Source organism: Gossypium hirsutum, chromosome D08 (genome assembly GCF_007990345.1).
Source record: "Gossypium hirsutum isolate 1008001.06 chromosome D08, Gossypium_hirsutum_v2.1, whole genome shotgun sequence".
Classification (NCBI taxonomy): domain Eukaryota; kingdom Viridiplantae; phylum Streptophyta; class Magnoliopsida; order Malvales; family Malvaceae; genus Gossypium; species Gossypium hirsutum.
In genome coordinates, this window is record NC_053444.1 from 70,051 (window position 1) to 97,422 (window position 27,372).

At 34.9% G+C, this 27,372-nt stretch overlaps 7 protein-coding genes across 10 annotated transcripts; 3 read left to right on the plus strand and 4 right to left on the minus strand.

The window, feature by feature from the left end:
* Positions 1 to 1,079: 1,079 nt before the first annotated feature.
* On the minus strand, positions 1,080 to 3,761 carry LOC107932439 (pyruvate decarboxylase 1). 2 transcript variants are annotated; one of them, XM_016864429.2, is made up of 6 exons: positions 3,040 to 3,761; positions 2,765 to 2,928; positions 2,013 to 2,663; positions 1,807 to 1,936; positions 1,525 to 1,713; positions 1,080 to 1,440 (listed from the first exon to the last, which is right to left on the minus strand). In XM_016864429.2, exons 1-6 carry the CDS (start codon positions 3,562 to 3,564, stop codon positions 1,270 to 1,272), a joined length of 1,830 nt encoding a protein of 609 aa, XP_016719918.1. In that variant the 5' UTR covers positions 3,565 to 3,761; the 3' UTR covers positions 1,080 to 1,269. The 2 variants fall into 2 exon arrangements, with proteins under 2 accessions (XP_016719918.1, XP_016719919.1); XM_016864430.2 differs by having other exon boundaries at positions 1,807 to 1,924; positions 3,040 to 3,746.
* Positions 3,762 to 5,459: 1,698 nt separating this feature from the next.
* LOC107932415 (uncharacterized) lies at positions 5,460 to 6,438 on the minus strand. The gene has a single exon (XM_016864397.2). It carries the CDS (start codon positions 6,131 to 6,133, stop codon positions 5,627 to 5,629), a length of 507 nt encoding a protein of 168 aa, XP_016719886.1. The 5' UTR covers positions 6,134 to 6,438; the 3' UTR covers positions 5,460 to 5,626.
* Positions 6,439 to 10,011: 3,573 nt separating this feature from the next.
* On the plus strand, positions 10,012 to 11,691 carry LOC107932428 (probable aquaporin PIP2-2). Its single transcript, XM_016864410.2, has 4 exons — positions 10,012 to 10,459; positions 10,542 to 10,837; positions 11,016 to 11,156; positions 11,243 to 11,691. The coding sequence occupies exons 1-4, from the start codon at positions 10,150 to 10,152 to the stop codon at positions 11,351 to 11,353; spliced, it is 858 nt and encodes a 285-aa protein (XP_016719899.1). The 5' UTR covers positions 10,012 to 10,149; the 3' UTR covers positions 11,354 to 11,691.
* A 739-nt stretch (positions 11,692 to 12,430) lies between these two features.
* LOC107932429 (signal peptidase complex subunit 3B) lies at positions 12,431 to 14,902 on the minus strand. Of its 3 annotated transcripts, none has more exons than XM_016864411.2 (7): positions 14,762 to 14,902; positions 14,188 to 14,371; positions 14,037 to 14,084; positions 13,660 to 13,722; positions 13,198 to 13,251; positions 12,973 to 13,059; positions 12,431 to 12,862 (listed from the first exon to the last, which is right to left on the minus strand). In XM_016864411.2, exons 2-7 carry the CDS (start codon positions 14,311 to 14,313, stop codon positions 12,737 to 12,739), a joined length of 504 nt encoding a protein of 167 aa, XP_016719900.1. In that variant the 5' UTR covers positions 14,314 to 14,371; positions 14,762 to 14,902; the 3' UTR covers positions 12,431 to 12,736. The 3 variants fall into 3 exon arrangements, with proteins under 3 accessions (XP_016719900.1, XP_016719901.1, XP_016719902.1); XM_016864412.2 differs by lacking the exon at positions 14,762 to 14,902 and adding an exon at positions 14,626 to 14,726; XM_016864413.2 differs by lacking the exon at positions 14,762 to 14,902 and adding an exon at positions 14,556 to 14,724.
* Positions 14,903 to 15,342: 440 nt separating this feature from the next.
* Positions 15,343 to 17,557, plus strand: LOC107932502 (oligoribonuclease). The gene is made up of 8 exons (XM_016864522.2): positions 15,343 to 15,595; positions 15,777 to 15,878; positions 15,972 to 16,048; positions 16,261 to 16,342; positions 16,462 to 16,517; positions 16,709 to 16,795; positions 17,085 to 17,175; positions 17,242 to 17,557. The coding sequence occupies exons 1-8, from the start codon at positions 15,502 to 15,504 to the stop codon at positions 17,358 to 17,360; spliced, it is 708 nt and encodes a 235-aa protein (XP_016720011.1). The 5' UTR covers positions 15,343 to 15,501; the 3' UTR covers positions 17,361 to 17,557.
* A 301-nt stretch (positions 17,558 to 17,858) lies between these two features.
* On the minus strand, positions 17,859 to 20,345 carry LOC107932503 (uncharacterized). Its single transcript, XM_016864523.2, has 3 exons — positions 19,898 to 20,345; positions 19,298 to 19,625; positions 17,859 to 18,252 (listed from the first exon to the last, which is right to left on the minus strand). The coding sequence occupies exons 1-3, from the start codon at positions 20,043 to 20,045 to the stop codon at positions 18,048 to 18,050; spliced, it is 681 nt and encodes a 226-aa protein (XP_016720012.1). The 5' UTR covers positions 20,046 to 20,345; the 3' UTR covers positions 17,859 to 18,047.
* Positions 20,346 to 21,379: 1,034 nt separating this feature from the next.
* Positions 21,380 to 27,081, plus strand: LOC107932496 (serrate RNA effector molecule). Its single transcript, XM_016864514.2, has 12 exons — positions 21,380 to 21,904; positions 22,681 to 22,793; positions 23,440 to 23,497; positions 23,688 to 23,762; positions 23,863 to 23,937; positions 24,019 to 24,066; positions 24,235 to 24,303; positions 24,408 to 25,208; positions 25,297 to 25,345; positions 25,440 to 25,687; positions 25,765 to 25,941; positions 26,612 to 27,081. The coding sequence occupies exons 1-12, from the start codon at positions 21,489 to 21,491 to the stop codon at positions 26,670 to 26,672; spliced, it is 2,190 nt and encodes a 729-aa protein (XP_016720003.2). The 5' UTR covers positions 21,380 to 21,488; the 3' UTR covers positions 26,673 to 27,081.
* The last annotated feature ends 291 nt before the right edge of the window (positions 27,082 to 27,372 follow it).

Here is a 27,372-nt window from a genome sequence, read left to right on the forward strand (position 1 = left end):
ACCAAGTTATATTGCGTGGGTTGTGATCATTTCATTTCATGTACTCTCATTTATATATTTGAAATTTCAGCTTAGGTTGTAACAATATACATTTTAATGTAAAAATAATGTTTTAATTTAGTAAAGAAAATCTCATAATTGAAGAATATTGAACTTTTATAAAAAGTTTGTTATCGAAATAGACAAGACTTGTTACAGGTAAATAATTTTGACTTTTTTATCCAACTGACCCAAAATAATTAATTATTTACAAAAATAACTCGTTCTCCATAGTGCCTGCAGGTGCCGCCTGACACATCGACGACACCGCACCCCAATGATGATCCAATCATCGTTTTTTTTAAAATTAGGGTGCCATGTGTCAAGCAGCACCAATCTGTATTTTTCAAAATTCCCGTTAAAAATATGAGTATTCATTAAGGGAAAAGATATTTTTAATGGATATCACCTGATATGTAAATTTAAAATATATATTTATTTTTGGTGCTATCGGTGCGCACCGATGGGAATTTAAAAGAAAAAAGGTGAAACAAAAAAAAAGATAAAAAATTGAAAAAAAAATAAAGGGGGAAGCTTGGGACTTGCTTCATTGGTGGTTCTTGGCTTGTCAATGTCACTGTAGTAGATGAAATATTATTTAAAAATAATAATTTTAATGAGGTGAGAGTGAGGAAGAAAGAGATCTAAAATAAAAATAGGAGGAGAGAGATGAGAGAAATATAGAGAGATTAGAGAGAGAAAGTTGAATATAGAAAATAGAGAATGAAATATAAGAATGAAAAACCCTATTTAATATTATATTCTCTTTCATCTCTATTTTCTATATTTATTATTCTCTTTCCTTTCCCATCTCTCTTTTTCTTTCCCATTCGAATTTCTCTTCTTCTTCTCAATTGGGTAAAAAAGAAAAGAATTTTACATTCACTGCATGCGCACTATTACTCATGTACCTATTTATTTTCTGCATGTTTTAAAACATTCCCATGCATGAACTACCATTTAGGCATGCGGATTTCTCGATTACTTTGAAATTGCAAGACTTGAAGAGCCCAAGGCATGGGCAGGGCTAACGGGAAAAGTACGAAAAATAAACTTCAAATTATTTCATGATAATATCCAAAAATTCCCGGTTGCAACATTCTTGCCATCCACTTATTGTGTAAGATGACAGTTTCTTATACAAATAACAAAAAACATTATAACTAGAATACATTCATTCATCTGCAACGTGCTCTTAATTTTAAAAAGAAAAAGAAAAACCATCCTCGTCTACTGAGGATTTGGTGGACGGCTATTTGCGGCACAGACCCTTGATCCCCACTCCAGCAGCTCTTTGCTGGTATCATCTTTGTGTACAATGACTTCTATAAAGCACAAGCAATCTTTCTTCTCACCTGTGGCTGTTCCAATGGCTTCAATCAGCTCTCCTTCATTGCGAACCTAGATATTGAAACCCATTGGTTGGTTGGTTGGTACATCAAAAAAAGTCAAAAAAGAAAAGCAATGAACACTCTTTTAGAAAACCTTTTTTGTCCAGCAGTTTCCTTCACCATTGTGAATTGCTTCAACTAATCCAGTGTAATCCCAGTTCTTGATAACGTTATAAGGCCCGTCATGGATCTCAACTTCAATGGTGTATCCCCCGTTGTTAATTAAGAATATGATGCTCTTTTGTTCGCATCGCAGCATGGTGGATACATCCTGTGCCGTCACCTGCCAAGGACATTTTATTTAATGCTAAGGGACTCAACATTTCAGAGCTTTGCTGCTGATATTGCAAAATTTTTTGGAGATTAAAAAAGCCACCTGGAAGCTTCCATCACCAATGCAAGATATGACACGCTTGTCTGGAACCGACTGTGCGTATCCAAGGGTTGCTCCAACAGACCACCCAATTGAACCATACTGCATCTGAAATTCATACCTGCAACACCAACTTTTTTCCCTTTTGTTTGTCAAATGTCATACAAGCCTTAATTTGTAGAGAGGCAGCCAAAATATTTGCTACATACCCACATCCTTCTGGTAGTTTCAACTTCTGGCAGTTGAACCAGGAATCCCCTGTCTCAGCAATCACAGCTGTGCTACTTGAAAGCATCTTTTGTACATGCTGAAACATAATATTGACCCTCAAAGGTTCTTTGGGGTCACTTTTGGTTGGAACCCCATCTGGAATGAATATACGCTGGTAGTTTTCAAAAGCAGTTGGGTTGCGGTTAACCTTTTTTGCAAGTGCTTGGAGAAAGTCCTTCATTAGGACACACCCAAAAGCCGGTCCATTAGCAATGACTACACGATCAGGCTGCACAACAATGGCCTTCTCCTTTTTAAGAAGGAGTGAGTACCCAACCGAGCTATAGTCGTTGAAGATTGGCCCAACAAATAAGTAAGCATCAGCAGATTCCACAATTTCAGCGCAGAAAGAAGTGCTCACAGCGCCCCAGTAAGTTCCAATGAATCGAGAGTGGTGTTCTGGCACTAATCCTTTTGCTGATGGCATCACGCCAATCGGATAGCCACAAGCATCTGCCAGTTCAACAAAGGCCTCACATGCCTTTGCTACTCGAAGTTTTGGCCCTCCTATGATCACTGGTTTCACTGCCTTATTCAGAAAGGTAGTAGCTGCTTCTACGGCAGCTTCTAGACCCATCTTGTTGCTCGACCTTAACAACAAATTCACAACGTGTCCATGCATGAAGATGTGGAAAAGAGAATATCATTTTATGAACGTTAGGGACGAAAAGCAAAGAAAACCTGTGTGTACCTAGGTGATAGAGAAAATGGAATGGGCTCTCTAGTGAAAGTCGGATGAGGTATTGCAGGCAAATTACAACTTATGCTGATGTATACAGGCTTACTCTCTTTCAAAGACGTAGAAATGGCTCTATCAATCTGTTCATGCGCATCTTCCAAGTTATTCACCACAGCCTGGAATCAGACCCAAAATCAACATGATGGGATTAGTGTGTTTGTGTACTTCAGGACGAGTGCATAACAACTTTTAAGTCAAAATTAAATAAAAACATTAGTGTGTACAACCTGATAGCAAGTAACAGTCTGGAAGCACCTTAGCTCTTGGCTAAAATCTGATAAACCGATGGTATGATGGAGGATCCTATTAGTCCCATAATCATTGGTATTGGGTCCTCCCACAATGCAAATAACAGGAAGATTTTCACTGTAAGCACCGGCAATGGCGTTGATAATGCTGAGGCCACCAACCGTAAACGTGACAACACATGCACCAACCCCACGAGACCTGGCGTACCCATCAGCAGCATAACCAGCATTCAGCTCATTGCAGCACCCAATATTTTTGAGCCCAGGCTCAGCAATAAGATGATCGAGAAGGGTGAGATTGAAGTCGCCAGGCACGGAAAAGACATCCTTAACCCCTATTTCAACAAGCCGCCGAGCCAGGTGGCGCCCAAGGGTGGCATCTGCTGCTACAACGGAAGGAGGAGCATTGGAATCTAGGATTGTAGCTCCATTCTGGGCCGGGTTCCCTAGCATGCCGTTTGAAGGTTTGCATGTTTGAAGCTGAGAACCAATGGTGGAATCCATATGGGATCAATGAAACAAACAACAAAAACAAGTGATTACAAATTCTACCTGGAACTGGATAGCTTTTTACGTGGGTTAATAGATTGTCGAGGAGAAACAAAGTACGCGAAAGTAGAAGGATTAGTTTTTGAGAGTGTCTGTCGGGTTTAAGAATGGAGTACACTCATAGGATGTTAAACGAAAATTAAGGGGGAGCTTTCTTGAAGAAGACCCATTCAATTCAGTATATATATGGCAACTAACTGTGCTTCAAGGAAAACAAAAGGAATTCTTTAATATTAGCTAAGTATATTAATGGTTGACCCAAAGTGAACTATTCATTTTCAAATGATTCGGCCGGATATGATTGAATTGTATTTCCTTTTTATAATTGAGAGAGATTGTTTAAAATCGAATTCACATTTTCATTATCATTAGGTTAAGAGATTATTTGTGAATGATCTTAAATTAATTGATAAGAAAAAAAAATTGGATGTAAACAGTTATTTATATTACCAATTGAGTAATAGAATTTAGGGTTTATTGTAAATTTATTTATCCTTTATAAATTCCCATTTTCATTAGGACTTAAGACCTATTACTTAATTTTTAAGTGACCAATCTCCTCTGGGTAATTCTATTATCATATAACAATTTAGATTATTATGTAAGATTCACCCAGGTGTAAATGGGGATGAGAAACTTCGTTACTTTGAAAAATAAAAGAAATAACATTCTACAAAAAAAAAAATCTTAATCTAAAACGTCGAAAAAAATGTTACAAGTTTGACAAATATATAATTTAAAATTCCTGAAACTAGTTGTGTTACAAATCCTTCATTATTGGATAAAGAATAAGTTTCAACATCTTTCTTGTCCAAAATTAAAAAATGATTAAAGTTCACAAAGACCAAGATTTAAATTTAGTTACTAGATCCCAAGTTTATATTATAAATCAGATAAGAAGTGCCCACATATCCAATCTTATCATCTTATCCAATTTGGATATATATTCCATCAAATGCTAAACTTAACCCACTTTCTGAAATGATTACATCTACCAAAATAATGACACTTAATTCTTTTAAAAATAAAGAGTTTCATACATTAATTTCAATAAATTATTAAATTATTTAAAAATATTTATCTTAATCATTTTACTGTTAAAATCGTTATTATATAGTATTTTTTGTTCGCACCGTATTCGAAAATTCTTTTTTTCTTTCGTTTCTACAAATAAGTTTTTTTCATGAAATATCTTTTAATATTATAAATTTGTTAACTAAAACTCAAATAATTTTCTTCTCTGATTGAACTGGATCTAATACATGTTATTTTACTTGTCGATAAGTATTGATTTATCATATTGATTGTCGAATTGTTAGTGTTTATTAACCGAATATTTAAAAAAAACTTAAAAACACAATGACTTAGGGTGGGTTTGGATGAGCGATTGGGTGCGGTGCGATGCGATGCGTTTAGTTTACTTTTTATCTCACGCTATAGTATCGCTACAGTGTCTAATCTCACTGCCACCGCTGTTTTTACACTAACCACAGGTAAACGCACCGCCCACCTAAACTCACCATTAGATTAAAATTTTTAAATAATTCAATAATTATTTTGTAATATTTTAAAATTGAATGTCCAATAGTGTAATTTATCAAATAATTTACTTGCTAGTTTATTAATTATATAATTGTACAAATAAAAATAATTAATGAGTTGAAATTATTTGAAGGGTAGGTTCGATATCAAATTATTTGAAGGAGCTGTCATGGTCGCTGATTGTAGGCTCGCATTTCTCTTCATCAACCGATACCACCACGGCCCATTTCTTCGTTTTTATTACCAAAACACCCTCAAGGCCTTTAAGTCACCAAGTAGGAACATAAAATATAAATATATTATATGAATTTCCAAAATTCCTCCGCAAAATCTTATAAATCTTGAATGTTAAAATTACAGGAATGAAAATGATCCTATCTCGAAAACTGAGTAAAATTTTCTAATGAAATTCAAACATTTTGATGATTCCAAAATATTCACTCTTTTTTTTTTCTTCTTCTTCTTTTCATTTTGTTTAATCTTGGAAACCAAATTTTTCAAAAATTGCATTTCTGACCCTCCTCAAATCTCTTCCTTTCAAAGTCCTCCCTACCCCTTCTTGAACTGAGAAGGATGCGATCCCAGTCTTCGCCATTTGCTTTGCCAAAAACTCGTGAGGCGGAATCCGAACCCCTCCTTCCAACCAATCATCTTCTTGCACGTCGTCATCATCGTCGCTTTCTGAACTCCTCCGGTTATTCCTGTACTCTTCCCTCAAAATCTTCGACCAATCCGGTATGTTGACCGGCAGCGACGCAGGTGTCCCTCCGACTCTGCCACGTCGCTTGGTCGATGTCATTTTGGATACTCCACTGTCCCGGAACTCAGGCGAACCAGAGCAACTGGAGACCGAGTTGCTGTAAAGATCCGACTCGTCTAACTCGAATGCCGCCGAGTCATGATTCAACGTTGCTTGCAGTTGTTGATCGCTCGACAGAAATCTGTAGTTGGGCCTCGAGTAATAGGTTTTGCTGCACGCCATTAAAAAAAAAATTGAAAATCAAATTCCCTCGTAATCACTGTGTTACTTCCTCGTTTGGATCTGCTTTTATAAAGCTTGGCTTCTGATATGGATAAGGCTGGCTCAGTCAATTTTAAAAAATAATACTACGATTCATTTAAATTACAGATATGCCCCGTGATGTTTAAGGAAATGCCACGTACTTAAATAAAAATTACGGAAAAGTTGTAATCCTGTGCTTCAAGTTTAATTTTTTAGGGGCATTTCCTTTTTCTATCGGACCGTTGAAATTGGATAAACTTTGTTTGATTCGTTGAAGTAGTTTTGGTTTATCCAAATTAACGGAATATTAGGCCCTTAAAAGCAGGAGTTATAGAATTAGACGTGGATGGAAGACAAGCCTTCCACGTATAAACAAAGGAAAGGACTGGGATGGGAATGGGAATGGGATGGGTAAATTTGGAATTAGCGTAGGAGAAAGGAAAAAGTTCCGTCGGGACGTGCAAGGGGGGATTCACCTGACCTGGTTCTGGGATGGTTCATGGAAAAAAGAGTGGTCCGAGTTTAGAGGATCGAGGATTGGAACACGTGTCCTTAACTGCCTACGGGTTACTCGTGGCATCCAGCCATTTCGTGTAGGGTATAGAGCGTGATGGCACGTGAAATGGTGCATATTTTATCTGTTGGATCTACCGCGTCTTTGCTTGCCAGCTGGCTGGATTCTATTCACAATTTGGATTAAAATTTAGAGGGTGGTATTAGAATTTTCTCTATTTCAAATTAAATTAGTTTTATAGGGTGGATTAAAGAGTGAATTGTGTTAAAAATTTTATTTATTTTTATTATTAAAAATTTGTGTAATTGACTTGGCATGTCAAACAAAATCATCAATTTTCTTTTTGATGTGAAAAAGTTAATAATTTACCTTTTAGATAAAGTTATCTATCAAATTTAGAGATAGAGTTGGATTTTCGTTTTTATTCATTTCATTAAATCTATTTTTATTTTTGTTGTTGAGATTTACAAGTACATTAAGGACTAATTTAACCATACTTTTTAAAAGTGATTTTTAACTTAAAAATATTTTTGAGCAAAAATTAAAATTTTTTGTTTCTGCTTTTGGCCAAAAAAATATTGTCTCAAAACATTTTTTTTCTCCAAAAACATTTTTGAAAAATTTAAAAGCATCTTATTTAATAATATTTTTATCTTAAAAGTACTTTTTGTCCTAAAAATATTTTTGAGAAGCAATGCTAAACTGAATATAAAAATAATTATAATGAAGAGGTGAAGTGATAATTCATCCAAATAACCAAATGATAAATTAAACAATATTAAAAAATCCAAGTAATTTAGAATATGTGAAAGGAGAAATCGATTCATTAGTTTAGCACTGAGTGTGGATTAACACCTTGTTTGGATCGGAATTCATCAAAGCAAACAAAAATTTCTGTTATTTTTTCTTCTGGTGTTAGTAAAATATGTTAGTGGCTATTATTTCATAATCTGAGCTTGTTCTTTCCTGCTCTACAAGCCATATTTTACAGTAAATGTTTCCAACCCAATCAATCTTGCTCTTAAACATTATTGTTATTTTACAGTAAATAGTTTATATATCCGCAGCTATTCTTAGCCCAAGCATCATTGTTAACACCGGATAACTTAAATTCATTCAAAAAAAAGAAGAAGAATAATTCTAAGATTTGTATCAACGACTTAAATTATGGCAATAAAAGATAAAAGATTGTAACTTTATGTATAAAAAAAGATAAATTATCTAGTTGTCACTAAACTTTTAAGGCATGTTCATTTTGATCACTCAAAATGAAATCTGCAATTCCGCCACTCAATTTTTAGGGTATTTTCATTTTAGTCACCCAACCGTTAAATCTCTACATGCCACATTATATTTATACTTTTATTTTGGTCACTTAAGTTCTAGGTTACTTTCATTTTGGTCAAAAAGTGTCATTTTTTATTAAATATTGATCTGGGTAAAGAACAATAAGGATTAAAGTGACAAAGTGGTAAAAATTAGAATAATGCTTTAAAAATGATAAAATTATACTTGTTTATCCCCTTGCCAAAAGTTCTAATTTTTACTCAATATTGAAAATTTAAATTTCAAAACATTAAAATCAATTAAATAAGTTCTTGAAAATTTTTTATCATTTGGTAGTGTCCATCAATTTGTTATTATAATATTAAAATTAATTAATTTAGTCTCCTTTTAAATCTTAAAATTTTATTTTATGTTTTAAATTAAAATTACCTTAAATAAATCATCTTTAATAATAGTACATATGGACATAATAAAGTGTGCATAACAAAATTAAAATATATAAGTAAATCAAAATAAAACCTTGGTGAGTGGTAAACTTAGAGTATTTTCAATGTAATTGGCATGGATTCAAATCCTATCACATGTACATTTTTATTGTTTTTTAAAATTAAAAAGATTAAAGTACCCTCAAATAATATAATTTATTTTAAATACGGAAGGTCATTTTTATAATTTTGTTAGTGTCCGATTGACTCGTGAGTCCAATTTAATCGAGAATTTTATTAATAGTATAGATGTTATTAAATTAACTTTAATCATAAATAAGAAATAAAAAAAAAGTCATTAAACTATGATGGTAGTGAAAGTTAAATATAAAAAATGAAAAGAAAAACTAAGAATGTTTTGTGAAGAAAAGTAAGTTATAATTGAAATGTTGATGGAGAGAAGGAAAATAGATTGGAGTGGTTTGATATGAAAGAGAAATGGAAAGTGATGGAAGGAACTTCTCCGTCCCACTACGACTCTAGTGCCTTTGAAAACTTCATCTCTCAGCTAATTATATAGTCTGTTGAGATGGTTGCCTTCATTTGCTGGATGCTACAGCCTACAGCTTCCTCCCCTTGCAGGGTATTCCATTTCAACATGCCTCAAACAAACCACCTGATTATTTTGATTGGTAATATGGATAGCAGTTGTTCATGGAGGGTCAAGTTTTGTTATTTTAAGACAAGTCACTTGGGGCAATAATACTCATACAAACCCTACCCATCTCAAGGACTCAGTACTGCTGTCTTCAAATTTGAAACCCTGAGAAGCTCATGTTGGAGTAAAGTGGGTTTTAGAAAGCAGAGGTAATTAAGTTTTTAACGTCCTCGGCTGCGAGTTTCAAGGACCCAAAGTTGTCACTTACTCTTTCCACCAAGCAATGCAAAGGGGGGTAGAATTTAATTACTATTATCACATATATGTGCTACAAAATGACAAGGCTGATTTGAGGTTGAGGTGGTTTGGGCGGTCCATTATTCATACATAATGCATAATTAACTGATATTGCGTCAGGCTGGGTGGCTACTCTTTTTAATTTGTTTGCCCTTTATCTCATTTTCTAGCTTTATTATGATTTATGAGTTAGCTTATGTAGTCATATTTTAAGTTTAAAACCGTGCTGATGATTGAAGAATACAAAACCCTTATTAGGTATGTCCAGATGAGTTTATCTGGCAAAGTCGTCACCTACTCACTAATATGGCTTGTTTAATTAATATTAAGGGACCCAACCTCCCTTTATTTTCTATTCATTGGATAATCAATAATGGTGGTTGCATATTCTTGGCAAACTTCCTGGATTTTCCAAATATATATTTTGATATAATTTAAGGTGGTCATAGTCTAGAAATAGAAAATAATTACCCTAATCTCATTAAACAACCAACTAAAATAATAGAAATTATTACTAACGAAGAACAACGAAAATATTAAGAGAAGAAAAATATTACAAGAATAAAAAAAAGAAACAGCTAATGGTCGGTCCATGCAATGCAAAGTAGCAGGCGGATTGGACGGCTAAAAACTAATGTTAAATAATGCATACGACTACCAAATCACTTTGTTCATTCATTATCAACTATGTATCATCCTCCCTTATATATCCTTCTTCACCTCTCTTCATCCACAGCTTCATTATCAAATTTAAAGTCTCCCAGCTCCCTTTTTGTCTCTGCATTTTTCCTAGTGTAAAAAAAGAAAGTTAGATATGGGTAAGGATATAGAGAGTAGTGTAGAGCAAGGGTCAGGCAAGGACTACCATGATCCGCCACCAGCACCATTGATTGATGCTGAAGAGCTGACTAAATGGTCGTTTTACAGAGCAGTCATTGCTGAGTTCATTGCTACCCTTCTCTTCTTGTATGTCACAGTATTGACTGTGATTGGTTACAAGGTCCAAACCGATCCTCTCAAGAACACAGTTGACCCTGACTGTGGTGGTGTTGGTATCCTGGGTATTGCTTGGGCCTTTGGTGGCATGATCTTTATTCTTGTTTACTGCACTGCTGGTATCTCTGGTGAGTCGTGTTGTACTATGAAGTTTGTTTCACAGTAACCTAGCAACATGCATATCATTATTAAGTTGAATGGAATTTTCAGGAGGACATATCAACCCGGCTGTGACCTTTGGACTGTTCTTAGGACGAAAGGTATCACTGATCCGAGCCATCATGTACATGGTGGCTCAGTGCTTGGGTGCCATATGCGGGTGTGGATTGGTCAAAGCTTTCCAAAAGACTTACTACAACAACTATGGAGGTGGTGCTAATGAGCTCCAAAGTGGGTTCAACAAGGGCACCGGTTTAGGTGCTGAGATCATTGGTACCTTTGTTCTTGTCTACACCGTTTTCTCCGCCACTGATCCCAAGAGGAATGCTAGGGATTCCCATGTTCCTGTATGTACTCTTTAATCCACTCATCATCTCTTCAATATCTCTTTTATATGTGTATATATCAAGTTAGGGTTTATTTTGTACTTCAACGACTAGGAGCTTGCATGGTAAGGCATTCCCTCTTAATTATTAATAATAAAACTGGGAGTTATTAAATTTTGGCATGTGTAAAACAAACCAGGTGTTGGCACCACTCCCCATAGGATTTGCAGTGTTCATGGTTCACCTTGCCACAATACCGGTCACTGGGACTGGTATCAACCCTGCTAGGAGCTTTGGAGCTGCTGTGATATACAACAAAGAGAAGGCCTGGGATGACCAAGTAATTAAATTATTTATTTCCCTCTCTTTCACATTAGACTAAATAATCATATTTATGTGCCCATTAAATTCACTTGTTTTGGTTAGTGGATCTTTTGGGTTGGACCCTTCATTGGAGCTGCCATTGCTGCATTCTATCACCAATACATCCTAAGAGCAGCAGCCATCAAAGCCTTTGGATCTTCCAGGAGCAATTAATTAAATTCAGCCGAAAAAAAAAAGGGGGTCACGGAAATAACAAATGAAGAAGATGTGTGCATATGCAAGTTTGTCTGAGGAGCTTCCCTTTTACTCATTACTAGATTGGGGAATTGAAGGTCAAACCTTGAGGTTGAACTGTAAATAAAATTATATATATATATATGGTTATGGAGAGAAGCTGGGTGTATTTTAAGTCCCTGATATTGTTTGTTGTTGATTTGAAAGATGTCATGTAAAGTGTTGTGTTTCTTTATCCTTGTCAACTTTCATCTCTTGTTTTGTCAAATGTTTGTGTGTCTTCATTGATGAGTTGGCTTTTATGTTGCTATTTACAAGTGAAACGGTGTTTTCTTTTTCTTAAAAAATTACAAGAGAAGAATTATTTATATATATTAAATACCATGTTTTAAAAATAATTATATGGGTAAGAGTGGGTTTAGGTGTATTTGGTTATATGTCTTTGAGTATTATAAAGGAGAGAATTTATTGGAAAAAGAAAGGTGTTAGGTGATTCAGCTGTGGGATTCTTCTGCTTTTCCAAAGCTGGATGGATGTTTCTCATCCCTTCTCCCAAAAAGATTATTAGACAATTAATGAATTAATTAACCTTATCATTTTCCCTTTGGGTCATTTTCCATATGGTAAAGTAGGTGAGCCTTTAGCTCCTTCATTTATGATGAATGAAATTTGGCTTTAAATTTACGAGATAATAAGTTAAGCTTTTAGCTGTTGAGCTTGCATTTGAAAGACAAATATTTAATTTGTATTATTATCATTGATGTCACTCTATCATTTGTTTTGGTAGGCTAATATATATTTAAATCATCAACTTGAAGCAAAATCTTACATAAAATTGAAGGATATCAAGTGAATAAAATAAGTTTATTCCCTGCTTGATAACCAATATATAATCATGCCAACAATTTTCAAGATTGTTGATACAAGTCTAGAGAGGAGAAGGTGACGGTGCAAAAGGGACCGGTTCCCTTGTTGAGACTTGTATCAACAAAGATAAAATCATTAATATATATACACGCATATAACAATGGTAAAATGATAACAAGAGATAAAAAGGGGGGAAAGGATGTTATGTATTAAACGTTAGGTTTAAAAAAAAATTGAGGGATACAACTGCAGTCTGCTGACCATTTTATGCAATAATATGAATGGACACATCAAAGTTTGACTCTATTATATATTTTCTACCATCTACATGAAGAATTAAAAAAGCAAAAAAGATCAAGGATTTTGGATTGTAATTCCAACTGGTGCAGCTGAGCTATATATATATAGAGAGAGAGAGAGACTATAGAGTATTTGCATCCTGAGAAAAGGCTAAACTTACAGCAACCTAAAAACATACACCCCAACGAAACCTTGTTATATATATTCCTCCGGCAAACTATAGCCACTCATCACGATTTTGTCAGCAAACATCTTTCCGGTCTTAGGCATTACATGCCAATGCAATGTTAAGTTGAACTCTTTGCCACGGAGGTTCTTTCCCTATATATTAAACAAACCAGAAAATTACTTCTTGATTGTAGGAAAGCCCTAAATAATTTGTATAAATCTCATGAACTATTATGAAAGCCGCTTAATCTTAACAGGCATACGTGATCAACAAATCGATATTTGTTTGAGCTGCGGATCCAAAACTTTGCACGCTCTTTGGCAGGTATTATAGCATCCCAAAGCGAGACCTGTCATGTTAAAAGAATCAATTAGTGAATATATTTTCAAATAAGACCCAAATATAAATGAAGCCTCTCAGCCTTAGAAAGTTTTATTTCGGTCAGAGAAAGATCAAACATTAACTACCGGAGGCAATTTAAACTTACCTGATTCAAGGAATTCTTTCTTGTTTCATACTCAGCAGCTACAAAAATGAAAACCTGTGGTGATCCACAAGGTGATGATATCTTAAATCAGCTTCAAAATGATGAATGATAGTGACAAAAAAGCAAGAAACAGATTGTATAAGAGAACCCTAACCAGTTCACTGAGTCAAGAACAGATTTTTTCTTTTAAGTATCCATGTCCTGGTACTTGTATCCAACATATATTCAAACATGGGTATAGAGATATGATCCTCCAAGGACACTCTAAAGTCTAAATAATAGTATCGGTCACATACCCTATCTTCAACACTCGCACTCAAATCCAAGCAACATAGATTCGAATTTCAAATAGAACCAGAATGCAAAAACTATCCCATGCACTTATAATGCATACTACAATCAGAAGATGCAAAGACATAAAGTTCTGACAAAAGAATATAAAAGATGTATGAAGTAACAAACCTGTTTTGTGTTCCATGTAAACAATGACTGCAAATCAGCTGATATATTCATCCTTAAGCTGACCTATATAAGTCAAAAACATTTAATTGGATTGAACAAAAACCAACAGTAGTTAACTAAAAATAATGTGGGATGAAGGCCAAACTACGGAAAAAATAAAGGAATATTGATTCAATGAACATATTAACAGGAAAGGCGATAAAACATTCATAATCAAACAGTTGTTATTCAGAACGTAATTTAACTAGCAGAGGGAAAGAACATTAACTCTTTGCAGTGCATTTTGCATAAATGACCGTCAAATCGAGACCTAAGGAGCTTTCATGAATTAGCCACCTACATAAATAATGAACAGCGGAAAAGAAACGGTACATTACCTCATCACTCCCCTTTGGTTGCTTCTGGAACCAATTAATGTTCATAATCTACAATCAGATCCAACAAAAAAGAAAATCCAGAAAGAGTTTATAAAAACAAGAACGAATTATCGGCCAATAAAAGGATATGAACATGTGAGTAAAGATGAACCTGGATTTCTGCAGAGGGAGAGGGAATGTTGAGGTTGTCTGAGAGAGATGCTATGACGCACATTAGTGCCAGAATCGTCACGGCAAACGTTAGAAGACCATTCAATCTGTACCCAAAAGAATGCATCTTTTCCTATTCATTTACTTTGTTTAATCCTACTGGTCCTCAGCTTTCAATTCAGTCACTGTATATTAGGGTTTAAAGTATAGTTAATCCAAAATGTGAGTAAAAAATTAAGCAAAGTGTTCCCTGATATTACAAAAACAATTCAAATTTGTTTCAAATCAGTCATGCATGAATATAAATTCTAATTCAGGAAATGAAAAACACTCAACATTGAGATCAATATTCAGGATCAAGGAATGTACCCAATTAATTCACAGACGGAAAAAAAAATTTTAAAAATACTTAGCGAAACTTAATTCAGAGGAAACAGACCGAGATATATTCCCAAAAATAAGCATCCAATGAATATCAGAAAGATATTGCAATCAAAACAAAATTAAACACGAACATATAATTGAAAGGAAAACAAGATAATCAAATAATAATAATAGACGTAAGAAATATTTACCTAAAGTGAAGAGCTAAGGGGAAAGATGGCGCGAGAGTAAAGCCGGTTTCTATGGTGATTTTTTTATTTTGAATTTTCTTAAAATAAGAAAAAATGTGATTTTGTTAGAAAATTAAGTAAAACATTTTTTATATTAAAAATTTTATCTATTTATTTATAAAGACTAATTTATTTATTTATTTAAACATTTTTTATAAAGACTAATTTATTTATTTTTTGAGTAAAAAAATAAAATATAATTTAACTAGTCTCTATGTATTTTTAACTTAAGTTCTAGTCCTAATATAAATAATAATTAATACATATTTAAACTTGAAATTAAAAAAATAACCAAAAACAAATTTAAAATTTTAATTATTTAATTTTTAAAATCTTATAAAATTATAATACTTAAATGATCTTAAAAATATCATTTTTCTCACTTTACTCCTAAATTTCTGCTTGACCTAAATTAGTACTACATTCTATTAATTGATTAAGTAACCACATGAAATGTGACAATGCATTTTAATTCTGCCATATATTAATATTTTTTTACAAATAGCTTAAAAAAAAGTAATTAGAGATAATAATGATAAAATCTTTTGGCAAAGATATTGAAGAATTTATTTGTACTTAAAGGTAAAGAAAAGGGAAAAAGAAGAAACTTAGGCTCAACCCGGGCTGAACTGAAAGTCCGGAGTAGCGCCGGAAAATCGTTCTGGGATTTCAAATTGACCTAAAAGCTTTTTAGAAGAAGAATGGATAGGCTATCGAATGCGTTTTCGTTGCTGGATATTGATGTGGACGATCATCATCCCCCACCGGCTTCATCATCTGCTTCCAAACCTTCAGGTCCGCTTATCTACTTTCATCTTTCAATCATTGCCTTTGGGTTTAGGGTTAGAATCATTTGAACTTTGGGGGTGTGCTTGATTGATTCTACGGAAGCTTATAATATCTAATTTAGGGCTTTAGAAGGAAGAAAAAATGCGATGAACAGTAATTATCGATAATTTTTTTTTATGATTGACAGGTAAGAGCAAAATCAATGGGAAGGGCTCAACTGAACTGAAACCGGCATTGCTTTCGGAAAACTACAAGTTACCCCTTGTTTGGATTGACTTGGAAATGACTGGTATGCCCTAGCAAATGCTACTTATGACTAATTTTAGTTTACGCCGATGGTGGATTATGTGATGTAAGAATCGCATTCATCTCGTCTATGCAGGTTTGAATATTGAGACTGATAGAATATTGGAGATAGCTTGTATAATTACAGATGGCTATCTCACCAAATCATTGGAGGTATCTATTTATTTAATCTTTTTTTTTTATGTTCTTGATTTAGGATAAGCCTTTCAAGGATTTTGTTAAAAATAAAAAAAGGCTTGTTTTGAAGAAATTTCAGTTTTAATGTTGTTTTCACCTACTAATCACAGCTGACTTTGAGTAACATAGTGTTGAATGAAAAGACATCATTAGAAATGTGGTATCCCTCAATGTTCTCTCCTTTTCAGGGTCCTGATCTGGCTATCCATCAATCTAAAGAGTGTTTAGATAGAATGGGGGAATGGTGTCAAAATCATCATGCAGCTAGTGGTATGTGGTTCAAGACCAATCGTGTTCTGATATGTAAATTTCCATTATTTGGTTGTCTTTCTACATTTTTATGGAATAATAGATCGGGAACTTGTACTAACAACCTTCAATTATTTTAGGATTGACAAAGAAGGTGCTCCAAAGTACAATTAGCGAAAGAGAAGCTGAAAAGCAGGTCAGTAATAATATCATCATGTATTATGCTTTCATGATGTTAGGGCAGTAAGAGCGCATTAAACATGTTGGTACATACACACCTAGTAGGAACTGTTACTGACTGGTATGCTTTAAACATAGGTTCCAGAAATCTAGTAGGATACATTTTTTTTTACTAAGGTTTGCAGTTAATGTTCTTTCATGATGCAGGTCATAGAATTTGTAAAGAGACATGTTGGTACATACACACCTCATTTAGCTGGAAATTCAGTTTATATGGATTTTATCTTTCTGAAGGTAATAAATCAATTCATGTCACTTTCAACTTCCGATTCAAAGTTGAAACAAACTCCGATATCTTGCTCCTTTAACCTGCTCCAAAGCTATATTCGATGGCTAAGTTGTCTTTGGTATTCATAAACTTCCCCTTGTTCTTGATTTAATAATTTTCTAGTGGGTTCTAAAATGGGCAATTGCATGCATGTTGTAGAAGATGAATGTGGAGTTCATTTTTTATATTCTTTTGATAACTTTTGTGCTTATTATTGGCAGAATTTGAGGTGTTAATCATATTTGTATTTTGCAGAAATATATGCCAGATTTGGCTAGTCTTTTCTCTCATGTAGTAGTTGATGTAAGCAGTGTAAGGGCTCTTTGTATTCGCTGGTATCCAAGAGGTAAATATAAAGTTTGCATAGGTTTTTTTTAGACGAATTATATGTTGATCTCATCATACATGGCAGATCAAAAGAAAGCCCCTGCCAAAGAAAAGAAACACAGAGCCATGGATGATATCAGAGAGAGCATATCCGAACTTAAATACTTCAAGGAGACCATATTTAAAGCAAAATCCAAGAAGTGAATGCCAATTGCTTTTGAAGACAACTTTGATAACAACAGCTTTTGCTAGTCTGTGTTGACTACAATTAGATGATTCAAGTTTTAGTACAAGAAATGTTTATATGTAAAAAACTATTTGATAGTCGGCCTTAGCATATGGTAATCTTTTGAAATATATGTTTATGCAGTTGTGCAATGGCTGGTTACAGCTTTATCCTTTATCATCTCTTAATAAGCGTTTGGATTCTGGGAAAATGCTACAGATACCAATACTTTGAATATTAGAAACAACATGATTATAGGATAAATAAATATAAAAAGTATCTCAGAAATCTTTATAAATATATCGTTTAAAAAGGAAAAAGAACCTTGAAAATTCACCATTCGTCTTGCTCTAAAGTTCACAGATTTTTAAAATAAACAGCTCAGTGCTCAACTCCCCATCTCTCCCTTGTTGTATAACCAGACCATTCAAGTGAATTAGCAGTTACCGATGGCTATGGCTTAGAGATCCAACCAATACGAGCAAAACAAGCTTGACCATTGAAAATGATGGCAAACTGACCATAACATGTGTGCATACATAGACTAAGAAGAAAAAACGATCTTGTAATTCGCTTATGGCACAATGAACAGTTTATACCTATAGTGTTTAAATTGGATGATCACATCAAACCAAAACATACATTTGCAGGATGTTGTGTAGTCCTCAAAGACCGATGACTTTCCTGTGCACATGTTGTCCATGCAAACCTTCATCTCCGTCATGATGGTGAAAAATTAGAGTTAAGATCCCTACTAAGCATAGCACCGAACCTACAAGAACTTTGTCATATCGCTCCACCCAATGAAACTTGAGTTGGCTAGCACCGTAGAACGACAAAGCAACCAATGAGGTCATCACTGCTATTGTGCTGCAAATAAAATGTCACCTTAGTTAAGCCTTGTTTGGTAAAATATGCCCAGGTTATAGCTTTAAATACAGGAGAAAACCAAACTCGGGCATCTATATGTTATTGTCTGATTAAACAGAACTTGAATATACCTGACACAGAAGGACTTGCAAACTCTTACATACACATAGAACACTTTTCCTGTTTATTTTTAATCACTTAAATTGGTTCATTGTAACATAGAACTCCCACACAGAAAATGCTACTGATTAATGTTATGAACTTCAGTGTAGATTACGGGTTGAAGCTGTCTGCAAGGACTGAGTTGAAAACTTTTATTGCAGCCATAGATAAGTATAATGCAAGTGTTACGAATCACCTCAGCTGGGTGGTGGTTAAAAGAATGTAAAGATCATGCAAATTGTTTTCCACAAACAAAGTAGCTGGCTTAGCAACACAAACAGAGGTGATTCTGTATTCCATATTTTATGATAGCCATGTCATCTATGTTTCTGTGACACTTGATTTCCCCTAAAGTATCCACATCCAGCACCTATATCTGACACATTCAAGCAAGGGTATGGAGTTATGATCTCCAAATATACAGAAAAACTTGGAAAAAAAATGGGGATACCCACATCTGAGACTCACCCCCACATCTCGAGTAACATAGCACGTCAGGCTCTACCACCATGCCCTTCCTTATCTACACTAAGCTTCTGCCAGAAACATATAATAGTAGGACTAAGACTAGCTGTTATTTGCTTATTTCGCCGAAATGTGAAAAGATTCAAAAGTAATAATGACAACAGACTGACGACGAGGAACTTCCAAGTGATTTTGCAGTATTAACACTGATCTGTTAACTCATGACCAAAGTCTGAAGATGCTACACCAATTGGAAACACATGAACAATTGAGACAACTTGACCGTACAAATCAAGGGAACAACACAATTAAGATGATCTATTCTTCAATTACCACATCGCTAACATCTGCCAAGTACCAACAAATTCAAATTGATTTATGCAATTCTCAAAATTCAGAGTCCTTTTTCATTCTATACCTGAATAGAAGCACTATGATTGCAAGCACCATCATCGACGATGAGTTTCCAACAGCTAGAAACACCGGAAGAGTGGTAGCGCAAGGAGACAATGCTGGAACAAGGACAAGACCGGCGACAGCCATTTTCTCCATAGGTTGATTATGAGAATGACTGTGCCCACCTTTTCCAGACAAAAACAACAGTATATAGCTACCACCAAGAACTATGAGCAAAAGTGAAGCAAGTTTATGCACTGTTTCTTCTCCAGCAATCGTGTTCGCCATAGTGATGGCAGTTATACCAAGAAGCGAAGTAGATATTACATGCAAAACTGCTCCAAATGCGGCTGCACGTAGAAATAACACAAATATAAACAGGAATGATAAAAGCTCGGCGAAAATCTAGCTAAATAGCATTTGATTCCTAGATGTTCGACAAAATGATAGAAACCCAAAATTGCATATCATATTAGAATTAAATTATGACCAGATATTCCTCATCAAATTGACGAAAGATCCCATAAACAGAACAGAAGAGAAAATTAACATCCCAAAAGCAATCTGGGTACATATAAATTAGGGATCTAAAAGCAGAAATAGATTGATGGAGGGGACTTACTGACGAAAAGGGTACGAGAAAGGGTCCATTTCTGGGCCCGTCCGACGATGGAGAAAGGAAGCCAATGGGTGGGAATGAAGGAATGAAGAAGGGAAACGGTGGCTATGCCGCCTATTGTTGACAGATCTTCGGCGCTGAAACTCTCCATTTTCGCCTTTTCGTTCAAAGTGGAAAGGAGATTGATTCTGTGAGTTACCTGGATTCAAAATAACTACTTTTCTACTCTTTCTTCTTCTTTTTTCTTTTTAAATTTCCTTCGATGGAGAGAACTGGTGAAAGAATAAATCGGTTGGTGTCTGTTGAAGCTCTGAGAAAACAACAAAAATTATAATACATATACCAATTTTATGTTTTATGTTTTATGTTTCACTTTAAACCCAATTTATTAATTAATCAACTTTTTCCTTTCTTAATATATAATTTTTCTTTCATCAAAAAACAAATATTCAATTTTTTTCAATCTGTTTGAGTTTTTATTAAAATATTTGGAACTTACTTTTTGCATAATATTAATTTTAGCTTATTTTTATTTTTTAGTTAAATCTTTCAAAAATAATTTATTTATTTAATTAATAAAAATACTTAATAAAACATTAATTTTTTTAAGTGATGCTCACATGGCAACACACATAACTTTATTTAGGGTAAATTACAAAAGTATCATTCAATTATACCTTTTATTCTATTTTGATCATTCAATTATTATTATTTTTCAATTTAATCACAAACAAAAAAATTTAGTGAGGCTGTCATTAGTTGCTGTTAGATGACTAATAGAAAGTTGATATGGACATTTTTTTATTGGTCTAATAAGAAAATTAACCCTCTAATGTTTATATATTTTATTAATTTGATTTTAAATATAAAACATATAACAAATTTAGCCTTAATATTTATTAAATTTATCATTTAATTTCGAATTTAATAAATTTAATTATCAATATTGACAAAATTTATCATTTCAATTCTAAATCAAAAATTTTATAATTTAAAAAAAAATCATATCAACCCTCTCAAGATTCACATCCAAATTTGTATACGAAAAGCTAACTTTGTATGATACAACTCCCACAAATTTCTTTTTCTTCTTTGAATTTTTTTTTTTAGAAAGAATTCCATAGTTGAGAAGTAAGGAACAGTAAGGAAATTGATGTTCTCACGAGAGCTAAAATGATTTTTTTTAAAATTAAAAATTTTTATAAATATTAACATTGAATTTTATTGAATTTTTTAGAATTCAAATTAAGATAATAAATTTTATAAAAATTGAGAGATCAATAAAAAAGTTCAAGTCAGCTTCAAGTCCCTCTTCTAACTGCAACAAGGGGATTATGAATAAAATATTTAATTTCAAAAAATTTAGTGATTAAATTAAAAAAATTAATAATTGAGTGACCAAAATAAAATGAAAGGCATAGCTGGGTGATATTTTTGTAGTTTACCCTTTTATTTATTTATTTTCTAGACCGGCTCGGCTAATATTTCATTTTTCTGCGACTCGACCCTCGTCCCCGCAATTCTTTTTAAGAAAAAGGAGGGAGTTTTTTTTTTTTCTTTATTTTCTCCTTCTAGGGTTCCGTTACTGCCCCCAATGGTCGTAGTCGTAAACATGCCGGTCGATTCCCTCGACCGTCAACCCGGTGGAGACCGTAAAGACACCAATAATAACCATAACAACAGACAACCTCCGTCATCTGATGACCCCAACTCCTCTCCCCCTCCTCCGCCTCCGCCTCCGCATCGACGCCGCGACCGCGACTCGCGTGAGCGACGAGACCGTGACTATTACGATCGTAACCGCTGTCCTCCACCTACTCTTCCTAGGGATAGAGATCAGAGGAGTCGAGGTAGCATTAGCCCTCCGCCACCGCCGTTGAATTTCAGGGATAGGAGACATTCGCCTCCTCCGAGGAGGTCTCCGCCATACAAGAGGTCTAGGCGGGAGGATGGAGGCTACGAAGGCAGGAGAGGGAGTCCTAGAGGAGGGTTTGGACCTGGAGATAGAAGGTAATATTTTATTTTTGAACTATTGGTTTTTATATTGCCTTAGCCTTTAGGTATTTTTGTATGCTAAATATGATGGGATTGTTTCTTGCTAGTTGTTTAACTAAGTGTTCTTGTTGAATGATTTAAGTATGCAAGTTCATTAGCTGAAAGATTAAGACACGGGTGACTTCAAGAAGGAAATATTCTTTAAGTTATAGGCCTCTAAAATTTTGTACAATATGGCTAAATTGAATGCAAAACACTTCTAACAAATGCTAATGGCTATTGCTTAAACTGCAAAGGGGCCTTGTATACAGGAGAAAAAAATTTGGTCCATGGCGTAACTTGTAAGTTAGTATTTCTGGAAGATGTGTCTTCTTGTTGGACCAGAATATCCTTATTATATTTATGGTCTATGGAGGGTGCTTAAGTGTTTGTCTTTCTTTCTTTATTAAGAATCTCACATATTTATTTCAGTCTTGATTCATTACCTCCTTAGCAGTGCTTGACATTACGAGGAGCCCTTGTTTGTGAAAGTTAGAAGGGGCTTCCTTTTTTCATATTTTGCAAAATACCGGACTGCCTGAGAATATCTGACATTGATCTTTTGTTTTTACTAAAATCTTGCCTGAGGGAAGATCATTCTTTCTGTTTTCTCTATATCTAATTAGCCTACTAATATATAACTATGGTTCATTATTTTAATTCTGTCCTGTTTATGTTCATATTTCCCTCATCTCTTTGTATTGATTATATTCAAATCTTGCTGACGTTGTAAAACACTTTTGGTAATGCAGGTTTTGGAACAACTATGGTGGTGGATATGATCGTGAAATGGGAAGGCCCAGTTACCCTGATGAAAGGCCTCATGGCCGGTACTTCAATCGCTCTTCTGGTGGCCATGAAGATGGTTATTTCCTAGCAACTGCTTAACAACTTCAAAATTTCCTTAAAACTTCAATTGCTGATCTTGATCACTTTTATTTTGACTTCTGTATTTGCATCCCTTTTTTTTCGCTCGTCACTTATTATCACCATACTTAAATGGTTATATTACAGTTAGTGGCCAACCATTTTTTCAGTTTAATTATCAATTTTAGTGTTAATATAGATCTTGAATGATTATATTTAATGTTAATCTTGTGGAGAATTCATTTTTTAGCAAATAGCAAACAAATTCTTTCTGGTTAGGAATTGCTTATTTTTCATAGGGAGAATTATGATAACTGGATATTAACATGGGTCAAAACTGAAGGGTCAAAACTGAAAACTGTTCTTTTGCTCTTAGGTATCCTTTTTTGCCTTTCCTAGTTGATTGTGTCATTTTGGAGGGTATTGAGATGCATATGATCAAAGTAATTTTGGCTTTCTAGGAAATGATGCATTATTGCAGTTAATGATGACTCTACCACTTTGTAGGTGTATTCCTTCTAAAATTCCATAAAGTGGTGCTGCATTATTGTATAATGCAGAAGGAACAAATTCTTTATCCATCTTTTCTATTTATGCATTAGTGCTGTTTAGTTTTTGTTTACCAAATGACGTTGCTTCTGCAGACTGGGATTCTGGCCGTGGTGGTTATGGCATTGCTTCGTACTCAGGGAGTGCTCAAAGGTTAGCTTTCCATCTCATCTAGAGCTCTTGTGTTAAATGAGGTTTGAATTATTTTATTTTACTGTATTTCTGGCATCATTGAAGTTCTCTTTTAATTGAGGTTGATTCCAAAATTGCTGTTCTTATCATTTGGTTGCTGGATCTTTATTCATCTCATTCAGTAACATGACATGATAAGTAAAATTTTCAGAGAGGGATTGATGTCGTACAAGCAATTTATTCAAGAGCTTGAGGATGATATACTACCAACTGAAGCTGAGCGCAGGTACAAATGAGGAATTATGTTTTTGGTTCAGTTTTATCTTGTTTAGAACTTGTGGCTTAAAAGGGTAGATGTTAAGTAATTGTAGCCTTTTACTGTGTAGGTATCAAGAATACAAGTCAGAATATATATCTACCCAAAAACGAGCATATTTTGATGCTCACAAAGATGAGGAATGGTATGTCCCATTGTGTACTGAATACCTGCCTATCTATTCACCTCACCTCATTGTTCTAATTGGTCTTGCTTATGCATGTAGGTTGAGAGACAAATATCATCCAATAAAGTTGGTCACTGTTATTGAAAGGTTAGTTTTATGTGCAGATATCATGATGTTACAGTTAATGAATTTGTTAGTAAGCTGATGACCCCCTCTGCCCTGCATTTTGTATTATGGTGTAATTGATGGATTTGGTGTCACTTTTCATGCTATTGTTGGGTTTTTTCTTCATCTTTTTGGGATTTTTTTCTTTAGGAGGAATGAACTTGCACGCAAAGTTGCCAAGGACTTTTTGCTTGATCTGCAGAGTGGAACATTGGACTTGTAAGATCAGCATTTCATGTGCACTTATCTTAAATGCGTATTCAACCTGGCTCCTTGCATATTATTTTCCTGCTGCTGGCCCGTAATAAATGTTTGTGGTGCAGAAGTCCTAGTGTCAATGCCTTGTCATCAAATAAATCAGGCCAGACAAGTGATCCTAATTCTGAAGATGAAGCTGAAGTTGGTGGGAAAAGAAGGTGGCATGGAAGGGGACCTGCTAAAGAAACTGATCTTTCTGCTGCTTCCAAGGCTCACCCAGTCAGTGCGGATCCTAGAAGAATTGAGATTGACATTGAGCAAGCACAGGGCCTTGTATGTAAACTGGACTCTGAAAAAGGAATAGAGGAAAATATTTTAAGGGGGTCCGACAACAACAAAATAAATAGAGATAAATCTCATGGTAGTTTGACTGGCCCTGTGATTATTGTACGTGGCTTGACGACTGTGAAAGGCTTGGAAGGTGTTGAGCTTCTAGATACTCTTATAACTTACTTGTGGCGTGTCCATGGCTTGGATTATTATGGGATGATTGAAACAAATGAAGCTAAGGGTCTTAGGCATGTGAGAGCAGAGGGAAAGAGATCTGATGTGACTAGCAATGGATCTGAGTGGGAAAAGAAACTTGACTCACACTGGCAAGAGAGATTGAGGAGTCAGGATCCTTTGGAATTAATGACTGCTAAAGACAAAATAGATGCTGCTGCCATTGAAGCTTTCAATCCTTTTGTCCGGAAGATTAGGGATGAAAAGTATGGTTGGAAGTATGGTTGTGGTGCTAAGGGTTGCACAAAGCTCTTTCATGCTGCAGAATTCGTGCACAAGCATCTTAAACTCAAACATCCGGAGCTTGTGGTGGAGCTAACATCTAAAGTGTCTGAAGAGCTTTATTTCCAGAATTATATGAAGTAAGTGTGGTCTTACCTGCAGCATATTGATTTTTATAGTTTTTATTTTAAGGATATTTCAATAAGATATACATTGTTGCCATTCCAGTGATCCAGATGCTCCTGGTGGGACACCTGTTATGCAGCAATCCATACCGGTATGCTACAGCTGGTGTTTTGATGTTATGATTGCTGTTACTGCTATTTAACCTCAGTTTTCCCTTTTTGCTTTGTAATTTTTTCTTCTTGCAGAAGGACAAGCCTCAGAGACGTAAAATATTGGAAAATCACTTGAGAGATGACCGCGACTTACATGGAGAACGCGATAGATCTGACAACCCTCAAACAAGTGATTTTTCATTGAACGATGATGGTCTTGATGGGGGGAATCGTGATGATCCAATTTTTGATGCTTTTGGTGGACAAGGGATGCATGTTGCAGCTCCATTTTCTTCAGATGTTGCACCTCCGCCAGTATTGATGCCAGTTCCTGGTGCTGGGTAGGTCTTATGCTGTTCTACAAGTAGTGGTAGTCAGTTTAGTATTTTCTCAAGGGCTTATATGTGTATAATTGCAGTCCATTGGGGCCCTTTGTTCCAGCTCCACCTGAACTTGCAATGCAAGTGTTCAGAGAGCAAGGTGCTCCTCCTTTTGAAGGCAATAGTAGAAGTGGACGTTCTGGACCTAATTTAAGTGGACCAACCCCCTTTCTTTTGCCTCCTGGCTTCCGACAGGATCCTCGGCGTCTACGAAGGTAAGTTTGCTTGAGATGTTGTAGCTATTTTACTTGCAGGGCTTGACCTCAGCTACTTGTCTGCTTGAATACAGTATTATACAATTTGCTTCGTGTTCCTAAATTTCATGATTTGGGTAAATTCAGAAAGTGTATCTTAATTGTATAATGGTGTTCCTATATATGCTATTGCTCCTGTGTATTCTTTTTTTTTTAAACCAAATGAGGTGGGAACTTGGTATTTATAAACCATGAAGTTGCTCTAGTGGTCCCATGTAACTAACAGAATATCAAACGGTGTTATGATTTGGTAACATGCGTGTGATCAACAATTCCCTTACCTTTTGAAATCTCTATTGACATCACTGTATGCCCGAAGGTCATCATGTTCCTTCATCTGTCCCCCTTTTACTCTTTGACCCATGGTTTCTTCGGTCCCACAAATTTTGATTGCCTATACTGATAAATGCAACTAGAGGAGTCACTTTTTCTCATGGTTTAAAAGACAGAGAGGTACAATGTTCTGTGTTTGGATTTTTAAGACTTTAGGGACACTATAAGGTTTCCACTTTGCGTTTAAATGATTTAGTATTAGTTAGATGAAAGATTGCAAATGTTATCTTAGTTGCTTGATCGTGAATCTCTTGCACAGTCAAGGTTAGTAAAGCTTGCCCTGTTTTATCTCATGCAGTTATCAGGACCTAGATGCACCGGAGGATGAAGTCACGGTAATAGACTACAGGAGCTTGTAGACATTAGAAATAGAGGTGGCAGAAAGCTATTCATCAAACAGTCCAAGGACAAATGTTGTTAATGTTACGATTGACTGCCAGAGAAGCAATGATGAAAAATTCTTAAATCTTGCCGGGTGCACAATAGCTGCTTCCCTTTGTAATGAAGAGGTATTGTACTGCTGTGATTTCACTAATGAGGTTAATTGCTGCGAACAATCCTCTTTATCCTTTACCCCGTCTTATCTAACTTTAAAAGGTGATGTTGATGAACATGGGATGGGTGGCATATAAAATGGTAAGCAATTTGTAAAATGGACTTGTAGTGGATAGGCGCATATTTTGTTTTGATCTTCCTAATGTTAAAAAGAGGTAAGGTTTTCATACTTATATGATAATAAAATTGGTCTCTTTGGTGAGATTTTTGGAATGTCAGTGGTTGATGATTAGGATATTAAATACCGGTAATGGCAATGACTCATTTCTCCCCTTTTTTTAAGGTTTTTTTCCCTATAAATGTATTCAGTGTTTGTGTAGTTGTGTTATAGTGTTGTAATTTAGCTATTCGTTCCCATTTGATGTCCATATTGTAATTAAGACCTGTCTCCCAATCCCATCAACGCCTTTTATTTCGTAAGCTTCCTTGTTAGAGTCTCTGCTTATGCTTCACTCTGCAAAATGTCAAATTCCATCACAAATGAATTAGATAACAAACAACAAT